General features: G+C 42.0%; 1 protein-coding gene and 1 pseudogene across 3 annotated transcripts in view; one reads left to right on the forward strand and one right to left on the reverse strand.

The window, feature by feature from the left end:
* The window catches only part of CAPN6 (calpain 6), a 68,582-nt gene extending 53,232 nt beyond the window's left edge, over positions 1 to 15,350 (forward strand). The window contains exons 9-13 of one of the 3 annotated variants that reach the window (XM_061599114.1): positions 1,302 to 1,424; positions 2,503 to 2,609; positions 3,045 to 3,166; positions 7,748 to 7,884; positions 11,861 to 15,350. In XM_061599114.1, the coding sequence (XP_061455098.1) occupies positions 1,302 to 1,424; positions 2,503 to 2,609; positions 3,045 to 3,166; positions 7,748 to 7,884; positions 11,861 to 12,043 (672 nt within the window). In that variant the 3' untranslated portion in view covers positions 12,044 to 15,350. Of the gene's footprint in view, positions 1 to 1,301; positions 1,425 to 2,406; positions 2,610 to 3,044; positions 3,167 to 7,747; positions 7,885 to 11,860 lie in introns of all 3 variants that reach the window. The other 2 variants (XM_061599113.1, XM_061599112.1) reach the window with 2 other exon arrangements.
* On the reverse strand, positions 8,793 to 8,911 carry LOC133371571 (5S ribosomal RNA; annotated as a pseudogene).
* Positions 15,351 to 17,948: the final 2,598 nt, after the last annotated feature.

Genomic DNA, 17,948 nt, shown 5'->3' on the forward strand with positions numbered 1-17,948 from the left:
AAGAGTCTGCCTGGACCTTAAAAGGCAGCCCTATGTCAATAAGAGTCTAAGATCCTGAGGGATCTCTATTAGGCAAATCGGGCTTTCCTCTTTGTTCCTATTCCCCAATCAATATGATTACCATCTGCTAAACTTTCCATTCCTAACTAAATTCAGGTAAATGCCTCTTCTGTCTCAGAGTGAACAAATAGCCTGAAATTAACACTTGGAATGCAAAAGGATCGTTCACTTAAGATACAGCGATTTAGACATTTTCCAGCAAACTGTTATCTCCGCCCTTATTATCATATAACTATGAAAGGCCCAAAGGCTAAAAAGGCTCACTAGGCCCCACCAATATACTAGTATGTAGTATAATAATCATATAATTAAGTACTTCAAACCTCATACATGCCCGGGCCTAGCAAGAAGTTGTACCTATGCCTGGGCCTAGCAAGAAGTCATAAGCCTCACGAAAGGGCTCTGCCATCACATCATGCATCTACCCTGTAATAATATAATAAAGAACCAACCTGCGTATATCATCGGGGGGGCTAAGCTGAACCTGTTGAGGGGAGAGTGCTCAGAGGGAACTTAAACTAGAAGGATTAGATACAATTTCTTTTGTTCGTCCCTTTTATTCTGATTTATTTTTAATTTCCCTTTATGTGCATGAGTCTGTCTTTAACCAGTGTATTAGCATGACTATATTTAATTTTGTTTGTATATCCAGTATAGTCTCATTTATTTTTAAACTTCCTGTGTCTTTCTTTTAACCAGCAGCAGCACTAATGTCGCCCTGCTCAATAAAAAGCCTCAACCAACCCCTCCACAACTGCTAGGTGGGGGGGGTATCGGACGTGCCGCTGCTAGGCCCCAATACGAGGCCCACTGGTCAGGTCCCTTTACGAGGCCTGCCCCAGTCGCAGCCACGCCGCAACGCTACCACCCACAGCTGTTGGGGCTCCCAAAACCCCCTCTGGGGGTAACCAATTAGGCCTAATAGGCCCAACCAACGCCGACTGTCCTGCAGCTTTCTCTGCTATGTCCCTCGTCATCCTCTCGTCGCTCGCTGAAAGAGGAGGTAGGAGGGGCGGCCTGGCCTTAAATAGGCCCATGGCCCCTCCCCTCCCTGCCGCATGTCACGCCCACATAACGCTGCGACACACGACGTTGCCCTTAACGAAGATGGCCGCGGCAGCATCGCTCCCTCCTCGCAACTATGCCCCGCTTATCCATGCTGCGCAGGTAAGTGGGGCTTCATATGCTCTACCACTGGGCTACAGCCCTTCCCTCACTCAGTGTTCTTCTTTTCCTTTTAGTATGTCTTTGATGTTAAGAAGGTAGAAGATAAAGTGCTAATCTCATTGCAGCAGAAGGACCAGCGTATTTACAAGAAGGAAGGGAAAGGGGATCACTTTGTTATTGGCTTTGAAATCTTCAAGGTAGGTGTCCATGTTGCATGTCTGATCTAACTCGGGGCACGGTAGAGGAGGGATAAGTGGAGCGATAGATCAGGATCTCCTGCTAGATCTTCGAGGGATTTGCAGTAAATTGGCCCAGGTTTGACTCAAGTGTGTAACAACAAAATGTTTTTCATTAAGCCGCTGAAATGAAGCAAGCTGACTTGGAGTGGACTTTTGTGTTAAAAGCTCAGTTCAATTCTGGTACTGAAAACAAAGTCCTACACTCAGAATGCACTCGGAGGTGCCCCATTTTTAAATTCTGATTACGTGCCTTTGGGACCAGGTTCTGGTGGGTAGATTCAGTAGCTTAGTAGCTTATTCAGAAGTGCAGAGTCCCTTCATGTTAGTCACAGCCGCACCCCTCCCCCCCTTTGGCTGCAGGGTTGAGAATGAGATCCTTGTGAATGCCTTTTCCTAAAACAACAGACACTCCTAGGAACCAATAAGCAGGAAAGAGGAGAGTGTTAGCTACTGAGAAGAGTCTTCTCAGTGGCTGGCTCACCCCTTTCACTCTGATTGGCTCCAATCAGCAGGAAAAAGTAAGGAAGCATGTTAGGAGACTCATCTCAATGGCTAACACACTCCCCTTTCATGATGATTGGCTTGTAGGATGCTGGAGTTATAAGGACCCTGCTGGGACCCTGCTCCTAAAAATGTAAAGGGTCTAAGACCCCCTGAGCCCCCAGACAACTATACCCCTTGGTGTTCAAGTAAAAACACAAAATAGGTTTGACAAGGCTGAAGGCTTGTCACCTCTGCCATAAAGCATCCAAATCTATCTTCCTGTTTATTCTAATTTGGAAGGTCCACCATATGCTCTGTACCTCACTGTAATGCTGCTTTCGATAGCTAGATGCAATCCAACCCAAATGCAGAAACCTAACAGATGTCGAAACAGTGTGTGCCTAGCCAAGGCAGCATGTGAGTAAAGAACAAGTCTATATCTGATCCCTAACCGTAGGTGGAGAACAACAGAGAATATCGAATGCATACGTTGACCATACAAGAGAAGGTGGCAACATCCACATACATTGACAATCGCACAATATTTTTGAAGGTGCTTCTCAAGCAAGGCCGGTATGTCCTGATCCCAACCACCTTCAGACCTGCCATTGAAGCTGAGTTTATTCTGAGGCTGTTCACAGATGTGCCATCAGAACTCAGGTACCGGCTGCTTACAGTTTCCTCCTTCTCCCCCACTGTTTTGCAGGATTATGCATATTTTCCAGATATTTGAAAGAGAAAAGTAGATGCAGCTGCCTCAGACAAAGGGAGCAAGGAAGATGATCATCATGACACTCTTCAGTGGGGAGTGTTGGCATGAGGGCTTCAAATAGCGCTGTACCAATTTCTCACCTTCTCAGAGGGAGGCTACACTCAACTATCATGCATTTGGCCTGTGTGCAGCTACTGTCATTTCACTGCTCTGATTTCTTTTTAATTTGAAATGCATTGAAATTAATCATCCCCAACACTGTATTATTCATTATTCATCATCCTTGTAGCTGCTTCTGCTAATGGAGGTAAAGTTCAATATTCAATATAGTATCTAGCATTCATCCATCAGTCATGTCAACCTGTTTGATCTTGATATTTCAGGGAGCTGACACTGCATAAACCCAAGCTAATGTGCTTGGACATCCTATGTGGTATCCCTCGGAGGGTGTCCCAAATTAAAATCCACTCAGTGGAGGGGCTCCAGAGTCAAGACAGACATGGCGGTAAGTGCCAAGGGTTAGTCCAAAAGTCTTTTGTCATTTTTCTCTTGCGTCAGTAAATTGTTCAAATGCCTTGAATGTTAAAATTCAATTTCTCTTAATTTATGGAAACCCTCTGCTGTCATATAAAAAGAGCTGGGGAGCTAAGATTTAGAAGGGGACCCATGATATAAGGAAGATTTAATGTTCTTGGGAATATCGGTCCCTGTCGACTTGGTGAATAGCGCGGAGCTGAAAGGAAATAAAAACCTTTGAATGCAGCCAATATCCAAATGTTGCAATCTGAACTTTAGATAGCTAAAGTTGATACACACCCATCCACGGTCTGTTTTAAGGACCTTTCAGTACTCAGCTCCAGGCAATGGAAAGTTTGTTTCATGATGACCCAATGGGGCCTTTGCCACATGACTAACCACTTTGGCCTATCTGCATGGATTCACTCCCATTTACATGGTTTTCATGTAATAAATGTGATGGTCACATGCATCTGAATTGTTCAAAGACTGGCATACACTTCCTGTTCTGGGGTTAGCCATTTGAATGTGTGCGCATTGTAAATGTGAGTGGGAGGAGAGCTGTCTGTGCTGCTTGTATTGTCCTACTGAAGAAGCACACGCTGATTGTCTATCTGCATCTACTCTTGGTGAAGATCGCAGGCTCCTTGTAAACTGTCAATGTGCATGAAAAGCAGATATTCACTTGAAAGTCAACCAGCGCCCTCTGCTGCCTGCTTGTTAACTGTGCTCTGCCTTTGGTTATTTGAAACTAGATCTGTGCTGGAAATTTTAAAAAATCTTTTTCAGTCATCTATTTGGTGGGTGGGGACAAAATGAAACTGTCTAGAAAGATCATCAGCTGGAGGGGGTGAATTCTCCAAAATTCTTGAGTGTTTGCTGTTACCTCACTTAGCTTTATGAGGTGGCCATGGGTTTTCTGATTTTCTTCTTTTTAAAAAAGAGTGAGGAACTTTTGGCCCTGAACTGCAACTCCCGTCAGCCCTATCAAGCATAGCCAGAGGCCAAGGATTATGGGAGTTGTAGTTCAGCAACAAGTGGCGTGTCAAACCTACTTTTAAAACTTTTCTTTTAAAAAAGAAAGTGGCACTGACAGGGGCACAAGGCAAACTCTGCAGCATCCTGCAGCTGCACTTTCTGGGATGCCCTATGACATCACACTGTGAAAATACAAATGCAAAAATCACATACAATGCAAAGCTTTTTTCAAAACATAAAATAATCTGAGCTGGTGAGTGCATCAAGGAAAACATACCCCAATCTACAAACATCTTCTCCAACAGTCATGACACAATCACAACAAAATAATCTACAAACTTAATTTATTCCAAAGAACAATAATGCCTGGAGATACAAACAATAATTGTGAAGAATGTACATTATATACAGTATATTCAAAATACTTTTATTAACTTTTGTAAATATAAACATATATCTGCAGTAACATTTATGTAATTTCATACTGAACAAATGATTAAAAATAAATGAAATATTTGTATTTGTACATTTGAAAGTAATCAAAGAGGCTAGCTGGCCTATATTATATTTTTATGAATTTATTAAAATCCACCAACTGACAACATAGTTTGTTCATAGGAACAAAGGCAGCTGCCTTACACCTTGGTCCATCCAGCTTAGTACTGTCTACACTGACTGGCAGCACCTCACCAGGATTTCAGACAGGAGTCTCTCTGAGCCCTATCTGGAGATGCCAGGGATTGAACTTTGGATCTTCTGCATGCAAAGCAGGTGCTCCCTACATTCCTTCCCCAAAGGGGGAGGGAACATGGCGGTAATGCAGACGAAAGCTCTGCTCACGGCCGGAGTTCGATTCCAACAGAAGGAGGAAGTCGAATCTCTGGTAAAAGGGGTCGAGGTCCACTCAGCCTTCCATCCATCCGTGATCGGTAAAATGAGTGCCCGGCATATGCTGGGGGGTAAAGAAAGGCCAGGGAAGGAACTGGCAATCCCACCCCATATATATGTTCTGCCTAGTAAACGTTGCAAGACAGCACCCTAAGAGTCGGAAACGACTCGCACGACAAGTGCGGGGACACCTTTACCTTTTTACTGTTTGCAACATCAAATGCCTAGCCCTTTGCCAAGCACAAGACAAATTAAGTTCAGAATTACAAAAGGCAATGAACACTGCTGGTGTGAAGAAATTTAAGGTTTATTGCGGCAGCATTTGCAAACAGCTAAAATGAAACTAAATAGCTATCAGGCTCTGCCTCCCCCTCCCATCTTACGCTCATCACTGGCTAGAAACCTCCCAACAGCACCTTACACCTATTAGATCTTCCCATCATCCAGGTAGCTGGTTTAACCATCAAGTGATCTCTCCTGATCCTGTCCTTGTGACATCTTGGACTGAGAATGCAGCTGCACTCTCAAGGTGGATTGTTTGTTTTGACTATCAGGCTACTTGTTTACATTAGCCAAGTGAGAACAGTCATAAGCCAATTAGCTCATCATCCCTTCAAAGCTTGAGAAAGCCATAAACAATCCCACCTGGCAGAGCAGAAGCGTGGGACAAGCTGCATTGTTTTGATTAACTGAATAACTCTTCCCGAAGGCTGTTTCTGAGTACAGACAGAGTTGAAACTTCTTTTCCAGCTTCTTCTAAATAATATCACAAAGCCTGTGCTTTCAGCTCTCTAGATTCCAATGCTAAGCAATAACAGTGTGCAGAAGCAATCAGCACCCCCATAAATCAGGTGTTGAGGCAATAATTAGGGGACAGAGGCCATTCACATGCTATTTCTATTATTTATTATTTATTACTTGGGACTTAAAATCCGCCAGCATTTTCTCAGCTCAGCTCGTCAAACTGTTATTTTTGGAGCCTTCCTTTCGCCTCACCCTGAAAAACACACAGAGCATTTTTCTTTTGACATTCCCTGAAGAAGCAAGTGAGAAACGACTGATTGCTTCTCAGTTCCTTCTACAGCGGTGACAGATCAATAAAACAAGCTTCTCTGACTGCCAAATGCTGGGTGTGGGATTTGCAAGTGGCAAGCCACGCGGAGCACAGGAGTACTTAAAAGTCTGTTACTTAGTTTTATAGCTGGTGCTTGTCGTCAGTGAACAGCAAAAATGGTCTTGAGTGCCTAGTAGGGCTGTTCTGAATAATTTGCCAGTGTTGATTGTCAGGCCAAAAAAACCTTACAATTTCCGTGGGAGATCAATTTCTCCCCAGAATCCCATCATCGGAATATTCAGCTTCTTCAGCATTACTGTTCTCTGTCCCCTGTCTCCCCCCCCAGCTGCTGACATTTCACTACCATTTTCTCTGTTTGGTGTGATTTACCCCTTTTTGGGTTAGCTAGACTGATGATCCTGTGTATGAATGTGAAAACACTGGAGTGTCGTAGCCTTCTGGGGTTTAGATGGTAATGTGTTCCAGAGCCTTGGAGACACCACAGAAAAGGGCCTCTTCCTTGTAGGCCAGCAAACAGGAGAGCCTCTGTTGTTGATCTTAACATGTGAACAGCTTGATATGGGTGCAGACAGTCCTTCAAATTGACCAGGTCCAGAGAGAGAGGTTTGTGTAAGGAAGCCTGTTGAATCAGCGTTCAAACTGCCCAATATAAATAGACCGGAGAGGAGACAGACTTCCTGGAATAAGATGTTTATTTAGCTCAACACAATTTGGAGTTGAAATTGTTTCAGCAGGAGCTGTGAATACTTGTACATTTCTTGAACCTAAAAAACCTTTTTCTTGTACAGATGAACTAAAAACAGCTTTAAAAAAAAAACCTATGAGGCGGTAAGATAACATTTTTCTTTTTCTTCTGCATCTCCACGATAATTAATGCTCCCACTAAGAGTGCCAAGCTATTGCTGTACTTCAGGTGTACAAGTTAAGTTTTTTTGAGGTTCAAAATATATACAGTGACCTTTTTGAGGTGAGGCAACCAAAACGGTACACAGTACTCCAAGTGCGGTCGTACCTTAGTTTTGTATAATGCCATTATGATATTGGCAGTTTTATTTTCAGTTCCTTTCTGAATGATCCCTGGCATGGAATTCACCTTTTTCACAGCTGCTGTATTGTATATTTATCAGATGTTTTGGGATATCTAGCTTGAGCTGTGGGAAATAATAATAATAATGATAATGATAAATTGTATTAGATTTCTATACTGTTTAAAATACAGACTCTCTAAGTAGTTTAATTTTTTTTCTTCTGTAAAACTTGTGGCATTTTATTTCTATGGGCGATATGCAGTGAAACAGTTCCGCTAGTGCAAGGACTTTTAGCAGTGCAGTGAAACTGCCCTGCCCTGTCCTCAGCTCATGTGCTCCCTGGATATCCTATACATCTGCTCCGGAGAGTTAGTGGGAAACCTGGAACAGATTTAGGGAACATGCGGGAGGTGCATGGGAGAGGAAAGGGTGAACTTCTATTGCACAGCAGCAAATCCTCATGCTTGCAGAACCGTTTACTTGGAGAGTGCTTTATGTTACTTTGACACTATATATGGCTGAATTTGTGTAATGCCAAGTGGCTATACTGCAATAAATGAGTAATGCTGGTGATGAAAGAGGAATAACCCTGTCTTTTCAGGAGCCAATCCCTATGTAATCATCAAGTGCGAGAATTGGACAGTTCGCTCTCCCGCACAGAAGGGCACCATCAATGCTGTGTTCAATATGCAAGCCATTTTCTACCGAAGGAAGTCTGAGCATCCAATTATTGTCCAGGCAAGAGACAATCTTACATTCCCATTTGCACCTATTTAGCACCAGTTTCTTTCCTTTTTTATTTATTTTGTTACATTTCTATAGAACTCTTGGCAGGGTGGCATTTATTTATTTTATTTAAAAGTATTTCTAAACCGCTTATCTATAAAATAAGTTCTGAATGGTGTACAACAGTACAAATCAACATAAAACAGTATGACAAAAACATAGATTAAAAAACAGAAGGCCAATGGTACAGGATCAAATCTGAGACATCAAAAAAATCCTGCATAAAAAGAAGTATGTTCCATCCAGACACTGGCGAGATCCAGACCTGCTTAGCTTTAGCAAGGTGAGGAACTCATGAACCTTCAGGCCTCGCTCTAGGACAGGTGATGTTAGCTTGGGATGTTGGAGACATTGTGCCTAGGAATGGAAGGATATGTCAGTTTCTGTTTCACATTGTTCCAATCTTTAATTCAGTTCGCCAATTGCTACCGAAATGTGGAGAATTTTTTTTAAAAAGTCCTGAAGAAAATTCTTCAGCATTTTAGATCAAATTTCTCCTAGTAAACACAGAGTTGTTTAACAATCAATCCCCCTTCCCAGGCAACTCTGGGAATCATAGCTCTGTGGTAGGGATAGGGCTCTCCTAATAACTCTGAACACGCTTAACAAACTACAGTTCCCAGGATTCTTTGGGGGAAGCCAGGGCTGTTGAAAATGGTAGGATATAATGTATAGTGCTGATGGGGCCTAACGGTGCATTTTCCCCTGCCCACATTTTCCTTAAGACAACCTTTTGTTGTTGTTATATGCCTTCAAGTCAATTACAACTTATGGCGACCCTATGAAACTTTTTTTGGATATATTCATAGGGTTTTCATGGTAAGAGGTATTCAGAGGTGGTTTACCATTGCCTTCCTCTAAGTCTACAGCACCCAGTATTCCTGGGCAGTCTCCCATCCAAGTACTGATCAGGCCTGACCCTGCTTTGCTTCCAAGATCAGAAGAGATCAGGCATGTTCAGGGCAGTATGGCCATAGGCGACAACCTTTTAGGCAATACTAAATTGAAATTGGCCTGAGATCACTCAGTGAGTTTTGTGGGCGTCCCTAGTCCAAGTGAAGTCTATTGATTTATTTGCTTATTATATTTAAGGCTCACGTGCATATTACAATAAACATGGTTTTTAAAAAATATGCTTGAGCTGGCCTCTTTTTTGGGAGGGGAGTAAAACCAAGGCTTAATCTAGAATGTGCCCTCCCTCCCACAGTTTCCTGCTGAAAGGTTTCCTGCAGACAAGCAGCAGGTCAGGGAGGTTTTTCAGAAGGAAACTGGTGCGGGCCACTGATCCGTATTGGGACTCCCATGACTGCTTTTTCTCCAAATTACAAGTGGCTAGTTTAGTGCACTTTATAGGAATAAAAAGACATGTTTAGTGTGATGTCTAGGTGGAGATTGTTTAAGTCATTTACCGCTTAATGCCACAATAGGCTTCTAATCAGTTTACAAGTACAACAGCCAGTGAAATATACAATAAAACAATCCCATTAAAATGTTAAAATATGAACATCCGTAATTCATACATGCAATAGAACAATCCCATTAAAACCACACGTTGATAAAAATAGGAGACTCCAGTCAAGAAAGCAAAGGAATATCCAGAGCGTGGAAAAGTTACTTTTTTGAACTACAACTCCCATCAGCCCCAGCCAGCATGGCCACTGGATTGGGCTGATGGGAGTTGTAGTTCAAAAAAGTAACTTTTCCAAGCTCTGGGAATATCCGTATAAACATGTTTCTTAAAAAGCCAGTGGAATGCCAATACAGATAAGGCCCTGCATTGTGTGTGTGTGCATAAGAGAGAGAGAGAGAGAGAGGTGAAAGGGAAGGATGGAAAAACATAAACCAGTGTAACATATTTAGAATACGTGTGTGCATTTTTGGCTGTATTTGAGCAGTTCTCATGGTGGTTTTCATGGTATGGATATATGAGTGTGCTGTTTTTAGGATGTGAGGTTGAATTATGTGAGTACTTATAGAGTGTGATTTGAGGTGTGCTAATATAGTAAGCTTGAGTGTGTTGGCTTAGAATGTTGATATTTTTAAACATGAATGTGCTGATCTTGTAAGGGTGTAAACTAAATGATACCTTTTTTCAACTGTAGTTAGATGAAGTTCTGTTATAAAGGGGGGCAGCTGTTTTAACTGTTTTGCTTTTTGGTATACTGTGATTGAGAAATGAGCTGATTTGTTTAATCTATTACGTTTTTCCCTTGAAGCTCAGAGAATATTCTATTTAGTCTACTATGCTTGTTATGGGTTCTTTCCTTGTATTTCTTGTGCTTAATTTTATATGCAATGTTTATATGTTGATACTAAAGCGGATGTTTTGGTCAATTAATTTTATTTTATTGATTGTGGGGGGTTTGTATCTGCTGTTTTAAGATGTTTTGACATGTTGTACACTGCTTAGGGTTTTATTTAAATATAAGCAGTATATAAATGGTCTAAATAAAGAATAAATAAATAAATAAACAAAGGCTGCATGTGATCAAATAAAGTTAGCATATATTTTTACTCGGGAAATCTGTTGGTAAAAGTCTTTTAGTAGGGACGGGAGAGGAATTCAAGGACCACCGGTGGTCTGCAAGCTTCATTCACATGGCCCATGGCATGTCTGTGGATTTGTGGTTGAAAACAGGAGACTATACATCCACTGCATTAAATATTCATATTGGTTTTAATTGTATTTTAATTGCTTCCTTTATTTCTTGTATTTTATTGTATTACAATTTGAATTCTATGAAAAACAAATTGTAAAGCAATAAAATACAATATGTAAGAAATGAAAGAAGCAATAAAAACACAATTGAAAATCGTACAGCATCTAGCCCAGCACATTACAATCAGAGCATCCGGCACAAAATCATGAATTGGGCCACCAAGGCCATCAGCAGTTTTCAAGTAGTCCGTGGGGGAGGGGAAAGTTTGGGAATCAATGGGTTAAACATTTTGGGATGTCGTTCAGGATGGAGCAACACATTTCCAGTAGTTCTGTGATCCTTTCAAGGGACATTTTTGTCATTATGAATTGCATCCTCTGAGGTTGTCATTTGAGAGGGAAGACCACCTTGCAGAAAGAGGCACTCCTTAACCCTATCGCCTTGTGCTGTTTCTCACCAATTCCCCTCCAAATTGCATCCCTCCCCCCATACACAAGGGAATAAAAGATACAGGTATTGTTATGTTTTTCCTTGGAGGAGTAAGCACTGAAGCAGACATATGCAGCATTATTATTATTATTATTATCATCATCATCATCATCATCATTTAGTGGTAAATTCAGAAGTGCAGGGCTGTTGCATGTTAGTCATAGCCTCGCCTCCTCCCCCTTTTTTGCTGTGGGGTTGAGAACAAGATCCTTGTTAATGCCTTCTCCGACAACAACAGATGTCCCTAGAAGCCAATAAGCATGAAAGGGGAGAGTGTCAGCTACTGAGAAGACTCTTCTCAGTGGCTGACTCACCTCTTTTCACTCTGATTGGCTCCAATCAGCAGGAAAGGACAAGGAAGCATGTTAGAAGACTCTTCTCAGTGGTTAAGACACTCCACTTTCATGCTGATTGGCTGATAGGATGCTGGAGACAGGGACCCTGCTGGGACCCTGCTTCCAAAAAAGTAAAGGGTCTAAGACCCCCTGGGACCCTGGACGACTACACCACTGATTATTGTTATCGTTATTGTTAAAAGCCCATCTAAATTGATTTAAATGCACACAGCCTCCAGCGTGTGCACGTAGCTGTGTTAAGGATGCATCTTTCCAATCTGTGCAATGGGTACAAATTGATATGAGAAGGTGAGGTTTGCAGAAGGGAGTTCCTCTGACTGAGAACTCTTGCAGATGTTCCTTTTCAGTTGGGGGAAAGGAGGGGGAAGAAACAACCAGCCCATCCAGCAGCAATTATTTTTAATTTCCTTCCCACCTCTTCAGGTTTGGCACAGCAACATCTTGTGCGACCAATTCCTAGGACAAGTGCTGATGACAGCATCACCCGGTGATCCCAGAGAACTTCAGAAGCTCCAACTCCAGGGCAGAGGGAGGCGCCAAGCAGAGGAGATGCCAGGTCACATCACCCTCAAGGTTCTTTCTAGCGATGACCTTGTGGAACTCTGAATACCGAGGGCTGACGGGCCCAGTCAGTCTTGTTGGCATCCTCCATGGGGATGAAGCCAGAGCCGTTGATTTGCATGTAGGCACAAATTGCTTTAAAGACAGCCTTCTTCGGATGTTGTGCCTGGGCTCTACCTGGGTAACAAGAAATGGCTCAATAAAGAGATTCGGAAGGAGACAGAGAGCCACTGTGCCACCGATATATCATTTCCCCTCTCTTTCACCACACACATATAGATTTCTCCATATATATCTTCTCTCAACAGACAGGACCTGGTTCCAAGAGCCGGCTTCACTACGGCAATTGGCATGAAACCATTACAGTCTTGCAAGTTGCCATGCATTTTAGCTGTTTGGTTAGAAGATGGTGTTTCATGGAGATAGGCCACACTGGATTAGCTTCCAAGGCCAAGATGTAAAATGTGGAGGAAAGCGGGGAGGGCCACATGTGTTGAGATCATTGGAGATTTAGCCTACGGTTGGGCAGCTGGATTGCCTTTTGCTTTTTGTATGAATGCTGTGCCCTGATTGGCATTATATAGGAACAGTAGAAGCTGCCTTATACCGAGTGAGACCATTGTCCACCCAACTCAATATTATCAACACTCTCGGGTTTCGGACAGGGGACATTCCCAGCCCTATCTGCAGGGGCCGGGGATCAAACCTTGGACCTTCTGCATGCAAAGCAGATGCTCTACCACTGAGCTATGATCTTTCCCAATTACCCTGAGTATTGCTTCTAATAGTAAGGGCAGCACTTTTTTTTATTTTTCTCGTATTCAGTATCCCCATGACAGCCAGTAGCTGAATTTGACATATAGGGTGACGAATCCCAGGATGAGAGGATCAACGTTCCAGAAAGCTCTACATAACGTTGCCATTCGTGTTCTGCAGTGGGGGGGGGCGGGAAGGTTGCAGCTATGAGGAATCAACATAAAACAATATTATACAAATATATCTGCCTTGCAGCTGAGCCAGATTTAATTGCATCACAGTAAAAAGTGAACAGAAAAAGAAGGCTAGATATGAGAGCAGATTGTTGTACCTCTCCATCTTGCACTTTTGCTTCTGTCGTCGAGGGCAATCGTTATCAGCCACAGGAGCTTAATAAAATATATGCTTTTACTATTGAGTTGTATCCGGTGGTTACATGAGCTGAAAGTAGATGATGCTATTCATCTTTCTCTTCTCTCCCTGACCTCTGCAGCCCTCTGTATCCCCCCCAAAAAACCTCTCTCTAGAGAGTAGCTATGTCATACAAGTCCAAGGGTGTAGTCATGCAGGGTCTCAGGGGCTCTTAGACCCTTTAGGTTTTTGGGAGCAGGGTCCCTATGTCCCCAGCATCCTACAAGCGAAACATCATGAAAGGGGAGTGTGTTAGTCACAGAGAAGGGTCTTTAACATGCTTCCTTGCCCTTTCTTGTGGATTGGAGCCAATCAAAGGAGATGAGTCAAACACTGAGAAGACTCTTTTCAGTAGCTAACACTCTCCTCTTTCATGCTTATTAGTTCCTAGGCATTATCAAGGATCTCATTCTCAGCAAAAAAAAAAAATGAGGAGGGGCATGACTGTGATTAACATGAAGGGACCCTGCACTTCTGAATTTGCCACTACACTACCATACAGGTCTGCAGAGGGAGGAGCAATATTGCCCCAAGTCACGCCGAGAGGTCTTGCTCAGCAGGCGTTCCACTTGCTCAAGGTCTCTTCCCTTGATTTCAGGTGATCCCCTCTCCCTCCCACTTGTCAGAGTTGTGGGAGGGCAGCCATCTGCAGTAAGACCCCACCTGCTCTATACATCCAAACCAGTTTCATCGTGCCACTTCAAACAGTCATGGTGTCCCCCAAAGAATCCTGTGAAACTGCTTTTCTCAAGCAGACCCAATGCAAGTTACAATAAAAATGTTATACAAACATAGCAATAAAGTGAAAAACAATCATTTATCCACTGTCTAAAGCATTATGTGAGAGCCAGTGTGGTGTAGTGGTTAAGGTGGTGGACTACGACCTGGGAGACCAGGGTTTGAATCCACACACAGCCATGAAGCTCACTGGGTGACCTTGGGCCAGTCACTGCCTCTCAGCCTCATGAAAACCCTACTCATAGGGTCGCCATAAGTCGGAATCGACTTGAAGGCAGTACATTTACATTTAGATAAAGCATTATATATAGCAACACAATCAGTTTATCTATATTACACTAAGGGCTCCTCCAGACAACATGTTTATTGAGCATTTATCCTGGTTTGCTTGCACAAACCTTACACAGATGTTAGACTAGAGCCATGTCTTCATCAGGCATTTAATTATGAAACCAGGTCCAAGTTTCAGACTTAGCACCCAAGTACATGGCTAGTAGCAGCGATGGCTGGTGCTCATGGAAACTGGTAGGGCAGAAGGCAGGGAGCCCAACAGTAGGTGGAGCCAGTGACAATGGCAGCCACAAACCACTAATTCTAGTTTTGTTCCCATCCCCCCCTGCTGAGTTCTACAAGGGGCAACACTAAGACTTAAGGAGGGAGAAGAAACCAACAGGCAGTGCTAACCCCTGGGCTGGATGAAACCAAGTAGGCAGGTAGGTGGGGGCTGCCTCAGATCAGCGGTGTAATGCCCCATTTGCCCTAATGGACCAACCTCCACTGGTTGGTGGTCTGTGCTCGGCTTTTAGATACCTGAAATATCATCTCACCCCTTATCAATCACTGCGCTCTGCAGGTGAGGGCCTCCTGCAGATAGCAATCTCATCAGGAGGTCCATTCTGCACAACATAGGAAGCGGACCTTTAGCGTTATGGCACCTACCCTCTGGAATTCCCTCCCCTTAAATATTAGACAGGCGCCATCTCTTCAATCTTTTGGGTTCCTGCTGAAGACCTTCCTCTTTCAACAAGCCTTTTAAGTAGAGACCTTATCCGAGTCTGTGCCTGTGTTGGGATTGCTTTTTATACGTTTTTAAAGCTTTTTTAAAAAGATGTTTTATTATTAAGATGTTGTTAGTGTTTTTTCCATTTTTGATAATAGCAATGAGGACAACAATATGGCTTGGGAGAACCTTATAAAGCAACATAAGAGGATGATTAGAAGTGAATTGCATGCCTCCACTTTGTTAGAATACTGTCGTGTTCAATGTATACCCAGGGGTTTAAGAATGTTAAAAGCACCTGGCATGTTTCAAGTCAATAAAGAATTCATGGGTAAATGGTGTGCCATTCTTAACCAATGCTCACAGGACCGTATGGTTTTAGTAGTAGACACCTCCACTAAAATCGACTCTCAGCTGAAATAGTCTCTTAATGAACAAATTGATAAATATAAAAAAAAGAATGACCAAGGAATGGAACAGAAATTCTCTTCTTTAGATCAAGAACTTAAAGGCTTCTGCAATGAATTAAAGGCATTTAAGTATAAAAGATTTTTAAGGGATGAGGTGATTATAAATAGCTGAGCTTGTTGATAGCTCCCACCCTAAACCACTATGACAGAACTTTATTTATTTATTTATTTATTTCATTTTTAAACCGCCCATAGCGAATAGCTCTCTGGGCGGTGAACAAAACAAGATTAAAATACAGTATTACAATAAAATTACAATAAAATCATATAGTCAGTTTTTAAGGATTAAATGTAATGGTTTGTCTGAAAGGGATTTTATACAACAAACCAATAGTCTGAACAATTTATTCAAGAAGGGTTATCCCAACAATATCGTTGAGGATAATTTCAGGAAAGCTTCCCTAACAAGATGCGCTGACCTTTTGCAACAAACAATTAAAGAAGCTTCTAATCGGTTGAATTGCAATTTGACTTTTAATCATGTCACTAATAGACTACACAGTAGCATTAAGAGGCATTGGCATGTTATACGTCATATTTCTGGATGTCATCAGAAACCTATGATTTCCTTCAAGAGAACCAGGAACATGAGGGATATTTTGATTAGAAGTGACTTTAGGGACAACAGTCACCCAGTTTTCAACACCATACCAGGCACAAATGCACCTATCGGTCACCATCCCATTGTGCCTATTGCAGTTTTACATGTAAGATGACAGTTTGTTAACCCTGTCAATCATAAAAAATACACTTTGAATCAATTTTCTACATGTAACACTGCCAATTTCATTTATGCGATTCAGTGCAGTTGCCAAAATTTTGTATAGGCCAAACATCAAGGAATGTCAAAAGACGTATAGGGGAACACCTCAGCAATATCAAAAACAAGAGATCTGGGGGGCCCTTGGTGGAGCATTTTACAAGATGTCATTTTACAAGATGTCATTTTGCAAGATGTCACTCCTTTGGCGATTTTAAGTTTGGGTTTTAGAAAAAATAAGTGTGGAAAAAAGTATTGTTTTATTAAGGAGAGAAATAGCTTGGATTTTGGAACTAAAAAAGTTGACCCTTGATGGTCTCAGTGAGGGGTTAGAATCTCTTCCTCTCCTATGAATTTTAACAAATATCGATGATCCACATTCTTTTTCTTCAGTTGCACGTAATTCCCCTATGTTTAGTTGGTTACACTGGAATTAAGAGACTTAGGGATGTAGATACATGAGCATGCTCATGTGAATTCTTCTTTGTGGTTGTCTATCATTTCAAGCAATTTTGCTAGAAAAGAATATTGCTGACCAGTCCATGTAAGTGGAATTTTTTTTTACATATAGAATATGATTCCATGCTGTAATGCACTTTGTGTTATATGTGTAATAATGTTGTGTGTCCTTGCAATTTTATTTACAACCCCCGACAAAGGCCAGACAACATAGCAGCCAAAACGCGTTGGCCTTTTTAAAAAAATAAACACCACATTTCTCAGCATCTTGTGGTTTCCCCTTTTTTATTCTTGGGTTTTTGGATGCTTGCCACTTTCTGCTTTTTGTTTTTGCCTAACAAAATGAGCCTTCAAATGCTCCTGATTTGGAATTTTTACTTTTAAGCTAGTTGACATTCACCACAGGTTTCCTGCCTGACTTGATAATGAAAGTCAATCCAATAAAATGAGGGCATGGATTTAAATATTTGCATTAATTCATAGTCCTCAACGTGCATTAAAAGCACTTCTGATTTGCTGTGTTTAGAGGCTCAAGCCAGTAGATTAACTTTATTTTTGTCCCAATTGGCTTGTAAGTGTTAATCTGAATTGACTTGCAGCTGACCTCCTGGAGTCTCTCCTGCTGGCGGCTCATTGGTGCGCTGGTGGGTCTGCAAGCCTGAGTTGAAGATGCAGTTTGCATTCCTATCTAACAGCTTTCATCCAAAGGGGCCTCCTGACCCTGTAATGTCTGCATGGTTGATAGAGTTTCCCCCATGAGAATGCTGCAGCAGTAGGTCAATACAGACACGGCTTGTGATACCTAAGCTAGCAGGATCTGCAGGATTCATATATTAGGGTGTGCAAAATTTCTTTTCCATTCAAAAACCCTGTTCATTTTTGGTATTTAAAAAAAGTATCACTCATTCATTCTGCCATTGTTACTGTTTATTACATTGAGGAGATGCTTTTCTCAAACAACCCAATGCAAGTTAAAGTGAAAAACAATCATTTATCCATGATATAACGCAAACAATCAGTTTATCAAGATTACATTAGGGGCTCCACCAGACGACAGGTTTATTGAGCATTCATCCTGATTTGCTTGCACAAAGCTTACACAGATGTTAGAGCCATGTCTGCACCAGACATGTAAACCACTATGATACCACTTTAACAGTTGTGGCTTCTACCCCTCCCAAATAATCCTGGGAACTGTAGTTTGTTAAGAGTGCTGAGAGTTGTTAGGAGACTCCTATTCCTCTCACAGAGCTACAATTCCCAGAGTGGTATGAAAAGTAAGCAGGTTCCCTGGGAAGAGGGTTGAATCACTCAGGAAATTGCAGCTCTGTGAGGAGAACCTTTGCTGATTAATCA

This window comes from Rhineura floridana, chromosome 16, assembly GCF_030035675.1.
Source record: "Rhineura floridana isolate rRhiFlo1 chromosome 16, rRhiFlo1.hap2, whole genome shotgun sequence".
In the NCBI taxonomy this organism is placed as follows: domain Eukaryota; kingdom Metazoa; phylum Chordata; class Lepidosauria; order Squamata; family Rhineuridae; genus Rhineura; species Rhineura floridana.